This window comes from Nansenia antarctica (genome assembly GCF_963989245.1).
Source record: "Nansenia antarctica genome assembly, chromosome: 1".
In the NCBI taxonomy this organism is placed as follows: domain Eukaryota; kingdom Metazoa; phylum Chordata; class Actinopteri; order Argentiniformes; family Microstomatidae; genus Nansenia; species Nansenia antarctica.
The window spans coordinates 54,042,236-54,062,343 of NC_137674.1; the positions used below are offsets into that span (position 1 = coordinate 54,042,236).

The window sequence follows — 20,108 nt, forward strand, 5'->3', positions numbered from 1 at the left end:
ATTAGCTGAATTTTCAAAACCTTGATTAGCTGAATCTTCAAAACCTTGGTTAGCTGAATCAACAATAACATCTTTGGTGCCCCTTGGAGCAGTTAGGGCTTAAGTGCCTTGCTCAAGGGCACAATGGCAGTGTAGGGAGTCAGGTGTGTCAGCTGTGGACAAAAGCCTGTGGCTCTCCAGCACCAGAAGTTAGGATCACTGTAGAGCATCCACTAGAATAGAGGTTGACAGGCGATGCAAACTGAAACATTCACACTGGAACATTCACACAGGAACATTCACATTCAAAACTGGTTTTCAAGCCCAGAATATTGAGCCTGTTAAAGAATTTCCTCTCTCGCCTCAGTTGGAGGTCAGTGACTCCAGCTCCAGCAGTAACCTGTCTCTGGCCAAGGCCCGGCCCACCAGCGAGCACAACAACAGCCAGTCTCCAGCCCACCTCAAGATCCAGAGATCCATCTCCTCCACCCAGAAACAGAGGCGTTACAGCGACCAGGGTGAGACACACCTTGAGTTATCCTTTTGTTGAACCTTGATTTATTCAGGGGGTATAGTAAAACTAATAAACTGTTCCCTGCGTAAGTAATGGGACAGTGAAGTATTTTTTCTTCTCTTGGCTCTACAAAAAGTTTGGATTTGAAATCAAACAATTACCGTGGGGTTAAAGTAGAGATTTTTTTAATGGTAATTGTAATGGTAATCCCTAATTGTTAGGGATGTCCCGATCCCACTTTTTCACTACCGATACCGATACCGATACCTGGGCTTCGGGTATCTGCGATACCCATACCGATCCGATATTTGTATAGATTTTTTGACCCCTGAATAATAACAAATACCTCCCCAGTATATAGTCCACACCAACAACAGTTAAATTAAAGACTGCCAGCCTTTATTAAAGCAACAAATGCGACGTGTTGTGGATTGGAACTACGGATCATAAGCTTTCAAATGATGTGTCATACATTGAAATCCGAAAAAATATGAAGTTAGAGTCATTTGAATGTTGTTAGACGTCAGGCACATATAGGGTTAACCTCTTTGTAATGAAACCGGAAGCACACAGCGCTATGCGCATATAGGACTCGCGTGAAGCATTTCTGCGACTCGCGTGAAGCATTTCTGCGACTCGCACACGTTTCTGTTCACTGTTTTCATTCCCCCATCGCTTATACACATAAGTTTGATTGCGGATGACAGTAGGATCGGATCGGAGCCTTTTTTTTTTCTGGTGCGATCCCCGATCCAGCATTCAGGACCAATATCGGGTCGATATCCGATATCAGTATCGGATCGGGACATCCCTAGTAATTGTGTACATAATGGTAACACAATTAAAGAATTACAACACGTTTTATGCATTTTAGAACTAAATTTAATCTGGATAGCAAAAAGCTCCTTGGGAGAAATGCTATATTGCTAAAAGCCATGAAGGGTGAGTGCCGAAAGACAGAATGCAAATGGCGAAAATCAAATCTTGAAATTCACCTTGACATAAAGAGACATCCGCACACTCAAATCTGAACTCAAAAAAATCTGTGTTTTATTGCAAGCTTTCGGTCTTTCATAGACCTTCAGGCATACGCTCTATGAAAGACTGAAAGGAAGCTTTTGATTTCTAATGGCTGCCTTATTTCAATCCGGATCCCCCCCCCCCATCTCAGTACAGAGATGGCTCTTATCAAGTTCCTAAACGTCATTCGTTTAAATACAGACTCTGGTAAAATGTCAGTATTAGTGTTATTAGATCTTAGCGCTGCATTTGACACTTGATCATAGAATTCTGATTGACAGACTAGAACATTTAGTTGGACTTTCTATACATTTCAATAACCATATCAATTCATTAACAAAATCAGCTTAATATCACCTAAAAACATGAAATTAGAGATTTTATGCTTAAACAGGACATAGAAAAGCTTATTCATGCCTTTATCTCCAGCTAATTAGATTACTGTAATAGCTTATTTACTGGCCTAAGAATTAAAACAAAACATGGAGAGGCAGCTTTCTGTTTATCTGACTTCCACAATGTCCATCTTCCCACAAGCTGAACTAATCAACACAGTGAAGAAAACGTGTGATGCTCCCCACTCCCCACACTCATCCCTGCCTCCATCCCTAAATGGACTGACTTATATAGTGCCTTTATCCAAAGCGCTTTACAACGGCCTCTCATTCACCCATTCACACACACATTCACACATCAATGGCGGCAAGCTACCATGCAAGGCGCCAGCCTGCTCACTGGGAGCAATTTGGGGTTCAGTGTCTTGCCCAAGGACGCTTCGACATGTGGACAGCCGGGACTCGAACCGCCGATCTGCCAACCTTGCGATCATTAGACGGCAGCTCTACCTCCTGCGCCACAGACGCCCCACATCCCTCCATCACTCACTCACTCTCTCTCTCTCCTCTCCAGCCGGTCCGTCCATTCCCTCTGCGGGCTACCCTAAGAGGAGCCAGACCACAGACAGCGAGGTGAAGGAGGAGGGGGGCGCCCAGCCCAGGAAGCCTGGTTCAGGGGGCCGAGGTGGAGCCCCCGCCAGCCCCTTGCTGGGAAACGCCAACAACCCCAACAAGGCTGACATCCCCGACCGGAAGAAGGGCTCTGCCGCCCCTGCCGTGAGTACACAGAGACACTTGATGTCACCACGTCCATGGGTGTCCTCCTGTCTGAGAGCCCAGGGTGGCTTCATCAAAGTGACCTTACTGGTATGGAAACCGAAAGCTTTATATATTATAATAATAATAATATTACTCTCCCCCCCCCCCCCCCCCCCCCATGGTCCTTGTTGCTCTGCAGAATAACTCTGTGTCAGGGGGCATGACGCGGAGGAACACATATGTGTGTAGTGAGAGGAATGCCTCGGACCGCCACTCAGTCATCCAGAATGGGAAAGAGAACAGGTGAGGGTTGAACACAAAGGCTTTATCCTATTGGCCATTCTCGGTGCGCATTAAAAAATAAATAAATAAATACACACACACACTCACACACACACACATATACTCTTACTCACTCCCTCTTTCCCTTTCCCCCTCACGCACCTTTTCTCTTCCTCATGCGCGCACACACACACACACACACACACACACACACACACACTCTCACTCATCAGGCCTCTCCTACATATGCTACCTTTTTCTCAAACACACACATCTTTTCATCTCCCCACTCCCACACTCCTCCCATCTCTTCCCCTATACACATATCCACTGCCGCCTCTGGCAGCACCATACACAGTTCATGCTGGCTTTGAAGATGGTCTTCTAGCTAAAGACTTCACCTGAGGGCTTGTTGTTTCAATACAGGCTTCAGTGCCAGAAGGCTTTATTCATCACACAACCTTTCTCTGCCATTTTCACACTGGTGTATTTTCCTCAAGTTCTTACAGTGGCCAAACATCAGGTTGGATGTGTGTTTAGACCTACTTAGACATTTTATTAAGCTTATAAATGTCAACCTCAAGTTACAGCTTGTATTTGCAGAACACCTTGTTTTTCAGTTAAAAACGTAATGTCTTAAACTTAATGTTTTTTTAAGGGGTTTCAATCTATTTCAATTTTGTTGGTGTTAAACTTTCAAAAGTTTCTTTTTTGTCATTCTAAACGAGCCCCTCTGAGTGGAATCATGATTTCCCAAATTTTAATTGGATAAAGTGCCACAATGTCACCGACATCCGCATGCCATGTCTAGTGCATGGGATGAACAACTGCAGTTCAGTCAGGAACACTCAGTCTTAGTTGAATATAAAATGGTGGTGGAGGCGGAGGCCTTGATGGGAACAAGAACAATAACACTCTCATAGCACAGTACAGACCAACAGTACCAGCAGGTGTGTAGACTGACTACTTAAAAAAAGCTGCCATATCAATCTCACCAATCTCACCTGACAGAGAGCTAGCGCTGACTTAGTGTGCTTCCTGAACGCTTCATTCATACATTGGACTCAAACTCCTGCTCCATTGGTCAGGTTTTGGGAGATCATGGTCAGTTTTGATTGTGCTTTGATCTCAACCGGGTGGTCATGAATATCACATTCTCTCTCTTTCCGTTGAAGAAAACTGGTTTATTCGATGAGTAACCGTTCTTTTTTTTTGTCCTGTAGTCCTCCTGTCTCTCTTGTGCAGTTTTAAGTTGATCATATTTCCCCTTGATGCTTTGCTTTATTAAATCCCATTCACTACTACAATATATTGGACAGATATATTTTTGTCCCTGCTCTTTTGATTCAAAGTAAAAAAGCAGTTTCATTCTCTCTTTGGTACCTTGCATAACAAAAAAACACACTCTCTGCCCGTGGCCTTTTCTTCACTTCACTTCACGTCTGTCTCCTCCGGGGGGCAGCATGAGTGAGATGTCGGCGTGCGCCATGGCCCTCACCGCCTCCTCCGCCTCAGTCCGGCTGCGCCACCAGAAGGCAGCCTCCCTGTCGGTCTCGGGCCACGCCTGCCGCCAAACCCTGCCGCCCACCGATGGCGCCGGTGACTTCTTCAGGCCCAAGTAAGGGGCTTCCTTCCCCCCCTGCCCGCAGTGGCCGCCCAGGAGGCCCCGTCCGTCTCCCTGCTCGCATTTCTAACCTCTCTGTGCCATCCTCCTCTGCCTGCACTTGCTTTCTCTGTTGTCTAACGGCTTGTTGACCTTCTACCAAATGATGGTTTGTAATCTTCCACCCCCAAACACTCATCCCGTGGCGATCCGCCCACTTCTCATTCAGCTCCACCCCCTTTCTAAAACATCCTCATGGCTGAGGATGTCTGTTAAAGGTCCATCTGTGTTATCACAGACAAGAATTGTCGCTTACTCTGGTCTCTCCCCACTAACTTCTCCCAGTCTCGTTGGTCCAAGTAGTGCTAGCCAAGCCTCACCCGGAGTAGATAATTTCCTAATGTAGCAAAAATTAGTAGCCACATTAATCTCATTGATGCCAGTGTCCTAAAGGTTCTTTGTAGGTTGCCCTTAACTCTTTAGTCACCAAACAATAAACCGTGTGTTATATCATGATGTGGATACATTCTAACCCAAAGAAAGTACTCATTCACAACACTGTCAGGTAAGATGTTTCATATCTAAAATGGTAAGGGGTCGGTGGTGCGAGAGAGGGTTGTGTTAACGTGCTTTCTATCCACAGGGTTGGATGCAGTATCACGTTTTATAGTTACCATGTAATCTTTATTGTCAACGTGGCGCCCATTCAGTATCTCAAACCTGGTTTGTTGAAGTCTCTTAACCCTCTTGTATATGAAGCAATCAGTTGGCAGTTATTTTGAATTCAGGGGCCATTGAATAATGATCCCCCTGATGAACGTGTGTTGCTCAAGAAATTTGGTCAGGCTGCAACAAAGGAGTTGCCTATAGCATAAATCCACCACCACCCCTGACTGAAAAGTGTAGTTTTGTGTCTTAATTCCGCCCCTCTCTCCTCAACCCCCTGACCCCTCCTCCAGCACGACGACCACGCCTAGCCAGCGGAACCCCGGGGGAGCCTCCACCCACAGTGTCAGCAGCGCTGCCACGCCCCCCGATCGGCTGCGCTTTCCCCGTGGCACTGCCAGCCGCAGCACCTTCCACGGCGGACAGCTGAGGGAGCGCCGCACGGCCACCTACAATGGCCCCCCGGCCTCCCCCACGCTCTCCCACGACGCGACACCCTTCTCACAGTCCCGTAGCCGTGGCTCGACCAACCTCTTCACCAAGCTCACCTCCAAGCTCACACGCAGGTAAGACCGCCACCAAGCTCACCGCCACCAAGTCTCACCATAAGTTGTCTGTACCCATTACTGGTGAAGGTGGACATGGAGACAAAACTGCTGTAGACAAATTGGTGCTATCTTGAAGCTGCGATTGGTTTGAAAAAGCACTCGTAGGGATACTCCTCCCCTGAACTGAGTAGCATTCCTCCTTCTGCTCAACTGTGACTCTTGTCTTATATGTTGTTTCTCTCTCAGCCCCTGAAATTGTATTGCAGTTTTTGTTCAATAGGGCACTAAGTATTCTTTATTTCCCCTAAGTAGAGGGATACAACCATACTATTCCCTCAAAAGTCTGCCGTCTGTACACAGGGATTGCATTTGTAACTGTGATTAATGAACCTGCCCCCCCCCCCAACCTAACAATCCTACTTTTCATTAGTATGTGTGCCACAACATCCACATGCTGCATCTCCATGGATATGAGGAAACATTAATCATTCTATCCAGAAAAAATATTCTCCTTGCCTGAAGTTCTTTGTATTAAGAGGATTCGCCTCTTCTCCAAAACAATGTCAGCTACAGGCATATTTTGATTAAGTGATAATGCTCTGTCATTTACTGTAAGGAGTATGATGCATGCATAGTGCATCGTAGTATGGTTTTTTATGCCATAAAACATTTGAATAATATCCTTATCTTTTCATAAATTAGTGTTTAATTTAGATGAATAGAAGATGCATCAATACAATGTTATTAATGTACTGTTATCCTATAGATTTATTCATTCATGGCTGGTGTTTATGGCTATTCCTTGACCAGATTTGAACACCTTAACTCTATCCCCAAGAAGGCTCCCATGGTCTATAATCTGTCTGCAGTCTGCCAATGACAGATGCTCCCAGGTGCTCCTTCATACAAGAGAAATGTCCCAAACCAAACACTAGTTTCTACAGTCTGCACTATCAAAATCAACTATTCTAAATGTATATTGTAATCAACATCTAGAAATAGATTCTAAAAATAGAAATGCATAATTTACACATACATAATTGGAAAAATCTGAGAATTCGCTACTTTTGACTGGTTGTTGTTTTGTTTTTTTAGAAACATGTCATTCAGGTTTGCCAAAAGGTAGGACCTTGGCTCAGTTTGCAATTTATCAAAACACTTTACTTGACTAATTGGTCAACTTTATAACCCTGTGTGGTCAAAAAGCTCAGTGAAATGCCTGAAACTGACCCTCTTGGCTCCCTGAGCCCTAATCAGAGTATGATTGAGCATGTCTAAGACCTCTCACCTACTGGTCAAAACCAACCACCACGCTCTACTAATCACCCATGCATGGCTCTTCACAGAGCATGTCTGTGCACAATCACTAATGTAAATGAAGGCAAATGTCTCCTAAGAAATATACTCCTTCTATTATTACTGAAGGTAAGTCTTGTGCTAGTTTCATACATTGGATCATTGGTCACAGGGGTGCCCCAAGGGTCTGTTCTAGGTCCTATAGCAATGTTTTAATGAATACCATTTTTGCTGACGTTTCTGTCACCCACACGGCCCGGGTGAAGCGATTTATGGGCCAGGCGGTACTCTAGCGATGGAGGTGTCAGCCATGCCTTTTTTTCATTTCAGAGAACTCTTAACCATTCCTCCTGTTTTGACACGGTTACACATTTCTTGGTTGTACAATTTAGGCCACCGTACTGGGCTTTAAATGTGGCTGCCGATCGAAGTGGTGATTGACAGATGGTTCGTTGCAGAGTGGAGTTCAGGTACCAGACCGTAGAGAATTCCTCTCCTTGGTTTCTCTCCCCATGTTGTTGTCCCTAAAAGTTGCCTTTGCCCAAGCAGATGGAACTTGTCCCTGATTTCTCTGTGACTCTGTAACTGGTGGCCCTGCCTCTATCCTGTTCTGACCATTTTTAGGGGGTTACAATACCTTTAGTTTGCCTGAGGTATGAGGGAGTAGTTCAGAGTAGTATGAGACAGTTACACTTCAAAGGACTTTCTTTGGTGAGAGGCTCCTATGGCCAGTGACTGTCTTAGTAGTTGCAATGGTTGCAATTAAATGGTACTCCTTTACCTACTGGTCCAGGTAGTCATAGTTACAATATGTACAATACTACAGAGTAGTATGAGATTTTTAAATGTTTGGTACGTTGTACAAGGCCAATAATTAACGTTTACATGGAAGTTGAGTGCATTTGAGCTCTCCACCAGTTCCAGAGTCCTTCCCGCTTGTCAGGCCAACTCCAACCCAAGCAGCCTGTCATGGCCCTCTCTGTCTAAGCCCCAAATAGCCCCTGATGTTCCATGTTCTTTCTCGCAGCCAACCAGGTCCAGCTCCCTCCCCATTTGCATGACTGACTGAAACTCTTCTGTGCACTCAGATGTTTTGGGAGGTTTTGGATTGTATGAACATGCTCTACGTTAGGGTTGAGCGGGTTTTCGGTTTAACCGAAAACCTCACTAATAAAAAAATAGCAACGTTTTTTTATCAATAGCGTCATAAAATCGTCATAAATTGCGATATAGAGACGTGGACACATTTGTTGGTACCCTTACAGCTCATTGAAACAATGCTCCATTCCTCCTGAAAGGTTGCTGAAAAATTGCTATATATAACAAATGCCTGAAGAGTGTTTGTCCAGCACCACTGTCTGTGGTTGAAGACGCTATTGAAAGCGATGATGGGACGTTTTATTTTTATTTTTCAGAAATAAAAGTATTTGTCAAATAAATAACCTGTCAATAACATCATAATCGCGTGTCATGTGACCGCTCTACATTTTGACAGCTCTACCATGGGTACTTTTATTTTGAAAGCTCTATATTTTGGCAGCTCTACCATGGGTATTATATTTGATAGCGTTTTCTTTGCTGATAGACTTACGACAGTTCAAGACGAGTCAGAGTAACTTTGATTTAATGAGAAAGACATGTGTTTTTTTATGAAAAGCTTGTAGTATGTTTACTGCATAATTCTAAGTCAAATAATTCAGTGATTATTGAGCAGTATTTGAAAACTGAAATACCTTGAGCAGCAGTTGAAACTTTGTAAGAACCAAGCTAATGAGTAAGAGCAGTTCATTCAATTAAGACGCTGTTCCAAGATGTCGTTCTTCATAGATCTTCCTTGCAGTGTTTCATGTATTTTATGTGTTCCATGTATTTGGTGTAGCCTACTAAAGTGTGCCTTTCCACATATATTTGTGAAACTATGAAGTAGCCTAATTGTGTTGCGACTGTGCTTCCAGTGTTTTCACAGTGTTCGACATGAATGTATTTAGGTTCGCAGAAAGTATAGGGCTCCGTCATTTGAAATTGCCAACTCTGTCAAAGCCCTACAACAATGTCATTTTGAATCCCGTGGTTTTATTTGAGGAAAGTTTAACGGTATACAAATTTGGAAACCGTCCAACCCTAATATTCTCTGTCTTTTCTATTGAATGTATAAATATTCCTGACATCTTTTTCGCCTGAACACGCTCTTGTCTGGACGCATCAACCCTTTTTTTTTGAGGGCGTATACACAATTTCTTCCCTTCTCTCTCTTGCCTCCTTGATTTGTCCTTCCCGACAACATACTCTAGGTACAGAACATTAATAAGAACATCTGGAGTTGCATGGCCCAGTTTAAGACAGGAAGTTCAACTGCAGTGTCTCCTATACACCCATGTCAAGCAAACTCCTCTGCTTTTTGCATGTATTATACTTCTTCTAGTGGTGTAAATGTGTTTGCACCCCTCTGGCAATGGGGAGAGGTCCCTTGTGGCATAGAGGACACAGAACACTGTTAATTCTTAACACTTCGTCTTTCCCTGTCATTTTCATCTCTTTTTTTCCCTCTCTTTTCTTAGTCTTGTCAACTGGTCTTTTTCTTCCCCTGGATTTGTTGTGTTGCCCACTTTTCCCACTGGAATTCAGGGGTAAAGTTATTATTGTTTCTTTCTCTCCTTCGCCTCCTTCTCTTCTCTCTTCTCTCATGCTCCCCCCGTCTCTCAGAGGCCCAGCAGAATTTGAGAGGAACGGGAGATTGGAGGGCTCAAGGTGAGATGGGAAACTCTGCATTTGTTTTCTCACCTCTATCCCAACCCATTCCTCTTGCAGCCCTGCAGCCTACTCAGCTATCTATTTGGAACTGTAAATGTGTGTATAGATATGCACATATATGATAATATGTATATAGCACCCTGTATCTCATCTCATCTTTTAGGCTAGGAAAATGGTGAATGAACAAATTAAATGTTCCGCTCTTGGGTTAAGCTTAAAACTGAATTTTATGTAATCCAGTTAGATTTGTTGTTATCATTATTAAATAGAAAACACGTTCACAAAAGATTGTATTTTAAAACGACCTCTTGAGTCAAGATACAGTGGGGGAAATAAGTATTCAATACATCAACAATTTTTAATTCAGCATGTTTCTATTGCAGCTATTCACATGAAATTCAGACTAGACATTGGTATTAACTCAATAAAACTACACAGCTAAAGAAATTGTAACATTTCAATCCATTAAAAAAAGCTACGTGGAACGACACAGGGAAAAAGTATTGAACACAGTAAGAAAAAGCACTGAACCAGCTTATACCACTAATGAATTCTCCTACCTGTGCTAATTAGAAACAGCTTGGTTAGTGCATGTTGGTGGGTAAGTACTTCCACTTTTTGAAAAAGCAAGAAACATCTAATGATGGGTCGAGGGAAAGAGCTCTCCCAAGACCGTCGCAACAAGATTGTTGGGCAGCACAGTAATGGCACTGGTTACCGATGGATTTCTCAACTCCTAAATGTTCCTATAAGCACCATTGGGGTCATTACCCGTGGAAGGAACATCACTCGGCCATCAACCGGCCACGCACAGGAGCTCCTCGCAAGATTTCTGACCGGTTAGTCAGAACTTCTGACTCAGAAGAGTAGCCCAAGAGCCAAGGACCACTCAAGCAGAGCTCCAGAAAGATCTGGAAGCAGCTGGTACAGTTAATAATTAATTAATTGAAGAAGAAGAAGAAGAAGAAGAAGAACCAGCCTAGGGTACACCTGTGCAATGATCATGCTGTCTAATCAGTATCTTGATATGCCACACCTGTCAGGTGGATGGATTATCTCAGCAAAGGAGAAGTGCTCACTAACAGATTCAAACAAATTTGAGAGAAACGTGTGTACATAGAAAAAGTATTAGATCTTTGATTTCAACTCATGAAAAATTGGAGCATAAAGAAGTTTATATTTTTGTTCAGCGTATATATATAGCACCTTTCATACGTAAGATTGCAGCTCAAAGTGCTGTATAAATCAGTGCAAAAGAAAGAAAAAGTAACAAGGAATAACAGTAAGTCAGTGAAGGAGTATTGAAAACTGTTGCTTTAGACACTATGTCTGTATGTTGTATGTTCAAGACCCCAGGAAGACTAGAGGTACATCCGTGCGCTTCTAATGGGGATCCTTAAATAAAATCAAATCAAAACAAACATGATAAATACATTCTTGTGAGACAAAAGAAAACCAGGCTTATTTATCAATATACCAATGGTCTATGATCTGGTCTAAATTGCATGTGAATAGCTGCAATTGAAATATGTTGAATTAAACAATTGTTGATGTGTTGAATACTTATTTCCCCCACTGTATCTCACTTGTAATGCCCTCAACAGTCCCAGATTGTTCATTGGATTCAATTCCTACAACTCCCAAGATTCCCCTCTCCCTCGTGTTGAACAGCACAATAACTAGTGGGTGCTGCTTTCTGGGAATAGAAGAATTGTAAGAACAGTAGTAGAGCCGGGTCGGAGTGCTGGATGACATATCTTAACGAGATATGAGACTTTTTAAAGAACTAAACAGACCTCATGTTTTGATAGCTCTGATGCAACTGTACACAAAATGATAGTTTGAAATGGTATGCATTAGGGATCGACCAGAAATACAATTGAAAATGGATTTCAGGTTAACTTCCCCTATACGTAGATCCTCATTTGTTTGACCACTGCTAAAGCAGACACTGCCTACACATTGTCAGCTGCACATACCAGGGCAAATTATAACTAGCAGACCTGTGGTCCCTGAAGCATAACGTGTTCCTCTACCAGTCCTGCAATGAGGACTGGTCCTTTGTGGCATTGATATCCATGCATCTCTCGTACTGATTACTACCAGTTGTATAATAATGTGTCAGTTTGTGTCTCTGTAGCCAGTGCTAAAGGTACACACTGGTGCTCTGTCTGTGTTTAGGCAAGCTGAAGTTATGTTCCGTAGTACCGACCCACGTCTCAACTTAGGCCAGAGATACTGCTGCCATCACTGACTCAACCCTCTAATGTGGTTAGAGACCAGCAGAGGGCAGTTTTGAGTCACCTAAGTATTAGACTGTTGGTTTTTACTGACACATAGTGGGGAGTATCAGTAATGGCAAATTGTAACAATCAGTGGAGCGCTTCCTTCCTTCTATGATATTGCTGAGAAGTCTACCGATATTTAGTGTTTACTCTTCCCATGTGTGTATTAGTAGTTTTGAGTACGACTTGTGGATTAAAACATCATATGCCTTGTCTGCATGCAGAAGTGAAGTCTGTATCATCTTGTGCCTGAAAGAAGATACTACATTAAATGAAATTCAATTTTTTGTCTGTGCCTCTCTGCTGCATGACTCTTTGTTATGGGAACCCAGGAGCGCCTCCTGCATGAATGTGTTATGTAATTGCACAAGATGCACTTATATCAAACCAGTCCAAACTATCTTGCCAATCTGGATGCACAAACTACTTTTTTATAACTGTCTACGCTCTAACACACACACACTACCTCAATTGTCCTCAGCGAGAACCCCAACTACCTTCAATTGTGTGTGCTGCTACCCAGCTCCATCCGTCTTAACTCCATCCTCTCTCTCCCTCAACAGTCGCAACGTGTCAGGAGACCAGAAGGACGACCAGCAGCAGCTGCCCCAGCAGACCCAACAGACCCAACAGAAGGACACTAAGCCCCGCTCCCTCCGCTTCACCTGGAGCATGAAGACCACCTCCTCCATGGAGCCCGCCGACATGATGCGTGAGATCCGCAAGGTGCTGGACGCCAACAACTGCGACTACGAGCAGCGTGAGCGCTTCCTGCTGCTCTGCGTCCACGGCGACGGCCACGCCGAGAGCCTGGTCCAATGGGAGATGGAAGTGTGCAAGCTGCCCCGCCTCTCGCTCAATGGTGTTCGCTTCAAGCGGATCTCGGGGACGTCCATCGCTTTCAAGAACATTGCGTCCAAAATAGCCAACGAGCTCAAGTTGTAGAGACGACGTAGACAAAAGGGTGGGGGGGGATTGTGATACGAAACTGTCAGAGTAATGTGAGGGGGGGTTAAAAAGTGATTTTGTGACGGACAAACGTTATGTGAAATCTGAACGGAGCTGTACACTTGTTAAAAAATGAAGTAGCAGATACACCAATTTCGCCAAGACACTTACAAAAGTATTGAAAAATGATGTAGAGCTTTAGGCAATCGTTTTCTGCATCGTTGGAGCATTATTATTATTGATGCGGCAGGTGGTCTTGAACTGTAGGTGCAGTAAAAAGACTTTGAATATTTTCTTTTTTTCTTTCTGAATGCACTTCTGCATTATTGCCTTAGAGGCTGCCCCCCTAAGATGCCCCTTAAATGAGAGACACAGAGGAGGGGAAAGAATGGGGTGACAGAAACATTGACCCCCTTCCCCCCGACTATATACCCAGAACTTCTCTTGGCCCCCCTCACCCTGTGATGCCAGGAGAACATGGCCACCAGGTAAGACTGGTTGGATAACCTAGCTAATTGCACAACAAGTGATGGTATTATTGTTATCGTTGTCGATACTGTCACTTTCGGCAGTAAACGAGCTTTCCCCGCTTTACTTGACCATCCTCTTACACTTCACACACACACACACACACACAATATGATTTGAACCTGTTGTTCGTCAGTGTTCATCAGTGTGGTTGTAAATGCAATGGACCTACTGTAGCTGGTAATGGCTCTTGCTGTAAGGGGTCACCCCAGAGAGCAGGGGCTGGATGCCGCTGATGCCAGTGCCGTGATGATGATGGTCTTCAGTAGACCCCACTTCAACATGGGGGAGTGCTGCAAAGTATTGTGGGACTTTGAGACGTTTGCTAAAAAGAGACTTCACAGAGAAATCAGGAAGATTTTCCTTCCTGGTGTATATTAATATTTAGTTGTTTTTCTTTGACGTTATGGCGTTTTTTTTTTTTTTTAAGGTTCTTATGAAACATAACTGAACTGCCAACCGCTATGTGGTCCCGCCCACTCTGGCCCATGGACGGAATCATATGCGATTGCTCGTTCTATGACAAAGTCAAAGTTAAAACTAGCCATTTTCTGGCTACAGTATTCACTTCCACACCCCTAAGAATGTTGCCACTGTCCTTCGTTGTTCTTTTCATGTCTTTTTATGTAAATAATGTACCTTAGTTTTGCAACGGCTGCATATTGATATACCTTTTTTTTCTTTTAACCGTGAGCCGAGATCTATGGAATTAATGTTAACTCATCACTGGGTAAGGTTAATCAGTGTCTCCATTAAAACACATTAAATGCGACCAGCGTCTGTCTCTCACTAAACTATAATAGAGCTCTGTCCTTCTTTTTGAGGTACATGATTACTCCCAATATCATGAAGTACATAAAACAGACACGTTTGTGTAGTTGGGTTCATTTTTAAATGATTTCTTCTTTTTTTTTAAACAAAGTTCAAGGGTAATGCATATTTAGGCCTGTAACCCGTAGCCTGTATTATAGTGGTTAACACTTCTAATGTCTGGTTCCTTGAAAGTGCTTTGTAGAACACAAACACCCAGGGTTCTTATCTTACTGTTTTATTGTAACAGAAATGTCTGGAAATTATGGCTCCTACTTGAAATGGTTAGGCAGCCATTTCTGGGCTCAGTCAAGAGGAGTCACTATATTAAATAATGCATATTTTATGAACAAACCCCTCTAGAATGGTAATTATTATAAATGTTGACTCAATCGATTATGCACTTTCTGAAATGTTATGTTAATTATTTTAATCACCCTTGACTTGTCTCTGCCAATATATTGACTTTGAAATCCTGAAATCTGAGATGGATCAGGGATTTGCTTTTACCTATAGCACTCCTGAACCCGATAAATAAACTGTGCTCTTTAGTTACACTTGTAAGGGCTGTTGGCTACATGACACTGAAAACATGTTGAATGCTTGCCAGGAAATCCTTGATTTTAAAAGCATTTAATAGGAGAAACGTAAGGGGAGAGTGAAGGATCACATCTCTTCACTACATTATCTTAAGTTAGCCTTGATCTATGCAACGAGTAGGCACCTGCCATCTTTCCCTTTTATTGCATTTGTGACAGCATGAGGTCGGGCCATGTACTGTAGTTAATTAGCAATAAGGCTACTTATAGATGGCACATGATCATGTGCATACACATCTACTGGTGCCAATAAATGATTAAAAACAAGCTTACACTCCAGCACAGCAGGTGGCAGTGAATCACCAACAATTGATTCATCGACCCCACTAGTCACAGAAGATGAAGACAGTTGACACAATGGGGCTCCCCATATAATCAGTTAATTTAGTGGAGTGCACTGTCTAGTGTTTATAACATTACAACATTACAAATTAGAAGTCGGCTAAGGTAGATTCAGATCTGGCTTTGACAGTGATACTTGATTGAACAAAAAAGCAGCTATGAATCATGACCCATTAATAATTTGTACACAGCCTTCATAAAGAAATAATAATTAAGTGACAAAAAGCAAGCAACCTCCACAGACCATAGACTTTATTTCAGGTGTTAAGATCCGTCCTCAATATTTTTGCAACATGACGGCTTTGAGATACAAAATCCTTCATCACACAGATGGAAGACTCGTCTAACTTTTAGTGCCACTAATGCTCGGGCAGAGTGTATTTCGTTGATGTAGTTAAGATTATTGGGAGTTTTTGGATAGGGAAGGGGACATAATGGTGAAGAAAGGGAGGCGGGGCATAGAGGTCGAAGTGAAAGCGTTCACTTCTGGTCGGGCATGATGTCATCGATGGCCTGGCCTTCCTCCAGACGTTTCTCCATCTCCACCAGGAGCTTGACGCCGTCCACCACCATCTGGACCAGCTCCACCTCTGAGAAGCCCAGGCGGTCAGCGTTGGAGATGTCAAACACTCCTCCCACAGCCGCAGTGTCCACTCCACCTAAGGGAGGAGACAAACGATTATTTATTAACATTTTAAGCGACACATATTGTAGAGCCTTTGCCCCTCGTTTTATTTCAAGTATCATCCGAGAAAACTGCATGGTAAAACTACTTCCGAAGCCGGGTCAAAGGAAAGGCAAAAGCTTCTGTTAACTTGTAATCTTCAGGTGAAGTGTTCACAGCGTTGCACATAGAAAAGTATCGAAGAGCCGACTAAAGGAATCTGATAATTATAATCGTATTGGTGTAAATGAATGCTATACAGCCTACTGTGCTATGGTAGCAAGGAGACTGATAAAAACCACATGACTTCAGCGACACGTGTCATTTACATATCACAGTATTGAAAAAGTCAAATATATCTCCTGAAAAATAAGTTGATAGGAAGTGCTCACCTGTGCCGCGCTTCTGCAGCCTCAACCTCTTGAGGATCTCGCCAAACTTCTCGTGCTTGCTGACGTTGGGCAGCTTCACGTGCACACCGGCACGCAGCCCTGTGCCCAGGTTGGAGGGGCAGGTGAGGACATAGCCCAGGTGCTCATTCCACATGAACTCATGGCCCCTGTCCTTGAACAGAGTCTCGATCTGCAGGGGGAGGGAGAGACAAGAGGACAACACTGTTGACAGTGACCTTCAACATGGGAGTCCTTCAAAGGGATTAAAGGTCATGGTTAAAAGTCTACTAACATGACTGAATTGGAATGTTACAGCTTGACATCCACGCTGAACGCACCTTTGTGAGGCCTGTGCAGAAGCGGTCGAACACCTCCTTCATGTTGCCACCCTTCTGCATGGAGATGACACGCAGGTGGTCCTCCTCATTCACCCACACCAGGAAGGTCTTGCCCTCGTTGTGCCTGTGTGGGAAAAAGATTCTGCCGTCAGCCGAGGGAAATTCATCTATATTATCAAAGGCATCAACAGCTGTGGGCCATGGACCACACCACATTTATTCAGTTCCACACCCGAGGCACCCTACTAAAGTGGATCAATTCCTAGAGATTAGGAGAGTGCACCCTCTAGTGTTTATACCTCTATGGATCACCGCCTGCCCCCCCAGATGATCAACCCTATAAACCCCCTGACCCCCCCCCCCCAGATGATCAACCCTACATCTCCCTATAACCCCCCTTAGATGATCAACCCTACATCTACTATAAACCTCCTGCCCCCTCCCCCAGATGGGACTCACCAGATGCCCCTGCCGTCAGGCCAGTCACGGCCCATCCCAGAAGCTAGCAGAAGGGGGGACACGGGCTTGTCGAACAGGAAGTGGTCATCGATTAACTGTTGCTGCTCGTCGTCCGACATGTTCTTCAGGGCGTAGTACTTGCCTTTGAGGTCCCCGTCGAGTACGTCTAAGCCTACGCAAAGAAAAACATTCCGGGAAACAATTAACATGAGCAGTAATCAGTTTTTCAAAACACTACGCAGCAAACTGCTTATGAATGAAACTCATTGCACACAGTCATAACACCCAAATAAGCACTGTTAAAGGACTTAATAGCTCATTGGAAGTGCAGCACATTTTAACTGGTGCAAAATAAAACAGGTAGACAATAGTGTCATCGAGAGTGCATCATCTTTAGACTTGGAGGATAAAAATTGCAGTTTCAGTCCGTACTGCCAGGGGTCAGCATTTGCACACGGGACTGCAGGACTCGAGGCATTAGAGGGTTAGGCTTTGTTACGCACTTTCAATGGACAGGTTCTCGATGCTGCGCCGCTCCCCGCGGCTGCAGTGTGGGGGGAGGCAGAAGCCACGGATGCTCCTTCCGGTTCGCACTCTGGAGCTCAGGACGTAGTTGGGGTCCAGGTCATCGCCACCCTACCCAAAAAAACCAGACATATTAGGAATTAATATGACATAATATGACATATTAACATTGAAGCTATAACAGGATACGTTTCATATGCATTAACCAGTGCTATAGCTACAGAGATTGAATAGAATTTCAATCTCTTTTTTGGATTCATGAATGGAATCTTCAATTAATGGTTTAATTCGTCACACAGTTTAGGAGGTGGTGTGTCCTTACCTGGAGGTTGTCATGGTTCAGGTCGGTCTTGTGTTTGTCTGAGGGCTTGTATCCACCGTGGCGGTCTTCGATGATTGGGTCTAGCAGCTCCTTGAACACCTCGTACGTCTCCTCATCCCCGGCCACACAGCCCACTGTCATGATGAAGGGATGGCCTGGAACAGAAAATGTCCAATGCGTGTTATTTTGTCATCTTTTTTTTCCTACTTACAATGCTGGCAATCATCGGTGCCTTCTGTTGCATTGTTTGGATTATGACACAGAATTGTGGTCAATGACACCAACAGTTGCATGCAGCTGGTCTTATATAGTTAGTGATAATCACTTTAGCCAGTCTCTTGAGAAGCAATCATCATAAATACTTAATATTCAGTATTCTGTGTCATCGGTTAATGTTAGGTTATGGAGGATTTTGCCCCCGAGGGTGCTCTTGAGCCAAAAGGGCCCCCCTTAATAGACTAAAACAATTAAATTCAAATAATCAAACAGGGGCTGACCTAATGCCCATGAGCATATGTATTTTTCAAATGTATAATTCTAAAACTAAGCATTGTATAAGAGGGCAAGAATGAAGTATGCATACATCCAACACAAGCAAAAATGTCATGTAGGCTACTGTAAACAATATGCAACTAAACCTCCATAGTTTATATTTAGCTTTGTGGCTGGGATCGACAAGACTTGCATATGCCTACTTATATTGATTTGATAATCCCTTGACCACGGACATAATAGCATAGTGAAAGACATTGCTACTTATTCTGCATTTGTATTGCTAACGTCACCAATCAAAAGCATTGACAACTAGGTCTGAACGAGTTAACGAGGCCTAAACCTAGCTTACTCAGCAATGGTTCCATGCAGACACCAAATGTGGATTCGACCTTACTCAGCAAATGCCATTGGTAATGAATGACGCTGAGAGCCTATGACTTCAGAGGCAGAAATAATTATGGTCATCATGGGTCACTATGCAATTATGCTTAACCATTGACTGGGTCGAAAAATAAATGCTCTTATTTTTATTTGCCGTCACAGCGCAGGCTGGTCATCGTTGGAACGGGTAAGGTTTCAGCCGATACGTGATTGATACGGCAACATATTGGCATTTTATGAGACTCGCACCTCCCTTCAGCACAACAAATCAGAACATTCGGAAATAAAGGCTTTTTACCTGGGTTATCAACCCCAGTTTGAATGACGTCATCCAAGGTAAATCCACTTGGAGTTTCTTTATCACGAAGGTTGGCGTAGATCTCGGGAGTGAGCACCTTGGCCATATGGTTGTTGTGCTGGCTGAGGTCTGGGTACTCCTGCTCCGAGGAGTAGTTCATCTTCAACTGGTTGTGGGTGTTACCGAAAGGCATGATTGCTTTCACCTGCGCGCGAGGAATAAAGCACAATGACAAATCAATCGGGACCACTGAAACAACCTACAGGGCAAAGTAAATCCATTTAAAAAAAAGAAACAAAACCATTATTATTATTAAGCAGGAAAAAAGCAGGAAACAAATTCCCTCTAATGTGCGCCTCCTCTCCTCATTCAAAGCGGAATGCAGGTAAATTGCCCTCTCGGTTCCCAAATCCAACAAGGGAGATTACTGCGAATGGTGCGTCAATTACTGTTGCTACTAATGAAATAATTATTAAATGTGTAGATTAAATCAATGCATTCATCCGTGTAAATCCAAAGAGGGAGAGTCCATATACCTTTGTCTGGAGCGTAGCCACTGGACTAATGCGTAATGCCCCCTATTTGATAATACCTAAATGGAGACTGCAAGGTCGATGAAAGATATTGCAGAATGACAATATCCACCTCGTCTAGTGATTTGAGAAATTTTTAACCTGAATAAAATGTTATTCATCTTTATTCGACATAATCTATTTCTCCTGGATATCCATTTTTAGATGAATCATAGACGCCTCTAATCCCTTGAAATGATGCGTCGTTCTTAGATGCGCTCAACAAATAATCAAATTCTTTGTTCAGCCATAATCCAAACCATTGCAATCATTGTTAATTTCACCAAAGCATATATTAATGACAAAGTGCTTTCAACGCATTATATTCTAATGTCACCAATATTATGAGATAATGATCCATGTGTGGGTTTCAGTACCGTAAAGGTATCTAATCCTA

The 20,108-nt window shown here is 43.4% G+C and overlaps 2 protein-coding genes across 4 annotated transcripts in view; one reads left to right on the forward strand and one right to left on the reverse strand.

Moving 5' to 3' along the window:
- LOC308174871 (MAP/microtubule affinity-regulating kinase 3-like) overlaps positions 1-13,835 on the forward strand; it is a 48,132-nt gene extending 34,297 nt beyond the window's left edge. For both annotated transcript variants that reach the window (XM_080549980.1, XM_080549981.1), the window contains exons 12-16: positions 347-497; positions 2,423-2,625; positions 2,807-2,910; positions 5,452-5,724; positions 12,602-13,835. In XM_080549980.1, coding sequence (XP_080406106.1) covers positions 347-497; positions 2,423-2,625; positions 2,807-2,910; positions 5,452-5,724; positions 12,602-12,983 — 1,113 coding nt within the window. In that variant the 3' untranslated portion in view covers positions 12,984-13,835. The remainder of the gene's footprint in view (positions 1-346; positions 498-2,422; positions 2,626-2,806; positions 2,911-5,451; positions 5,725-12,601) is intronic.
- A 1,910-nt stretch (positions 13,836-15,745) lies between these two features.
- Positions 15,746-19,335, reverse strand: ckbb (creatine kinase, brain b; the record flags this gene model as incomplete). Of its 2 annotated transcripts, none has more annotated exons than XM_080544423.1 (7): positions 15,746-15,924; positions 16,322-16,511; positions 16,660-16,783; positions 17,119-17,290; positions 17,622-17,754; positions 17,966-18,120; positions 19,140-19,335. In XM_080544423.1, 7 exons carry the CDS (start codon positions 19,330-19,332, stop codon positions 15,746-15,748), a joined length of 1,146 nt encoding a protein of 381 aa, XP_080400549.1. The 2 variants fall into 2 exon arrangements, with proteins under 2 accessions (XP_080400549.1, XP_080400548.1); XM_080544422.1 differs by having other exon boundaries at positions 17,939-18,120; positions 19,140-19,332.
- Positions 19,336-20,108: the final 773 nt, after the last annotated feature.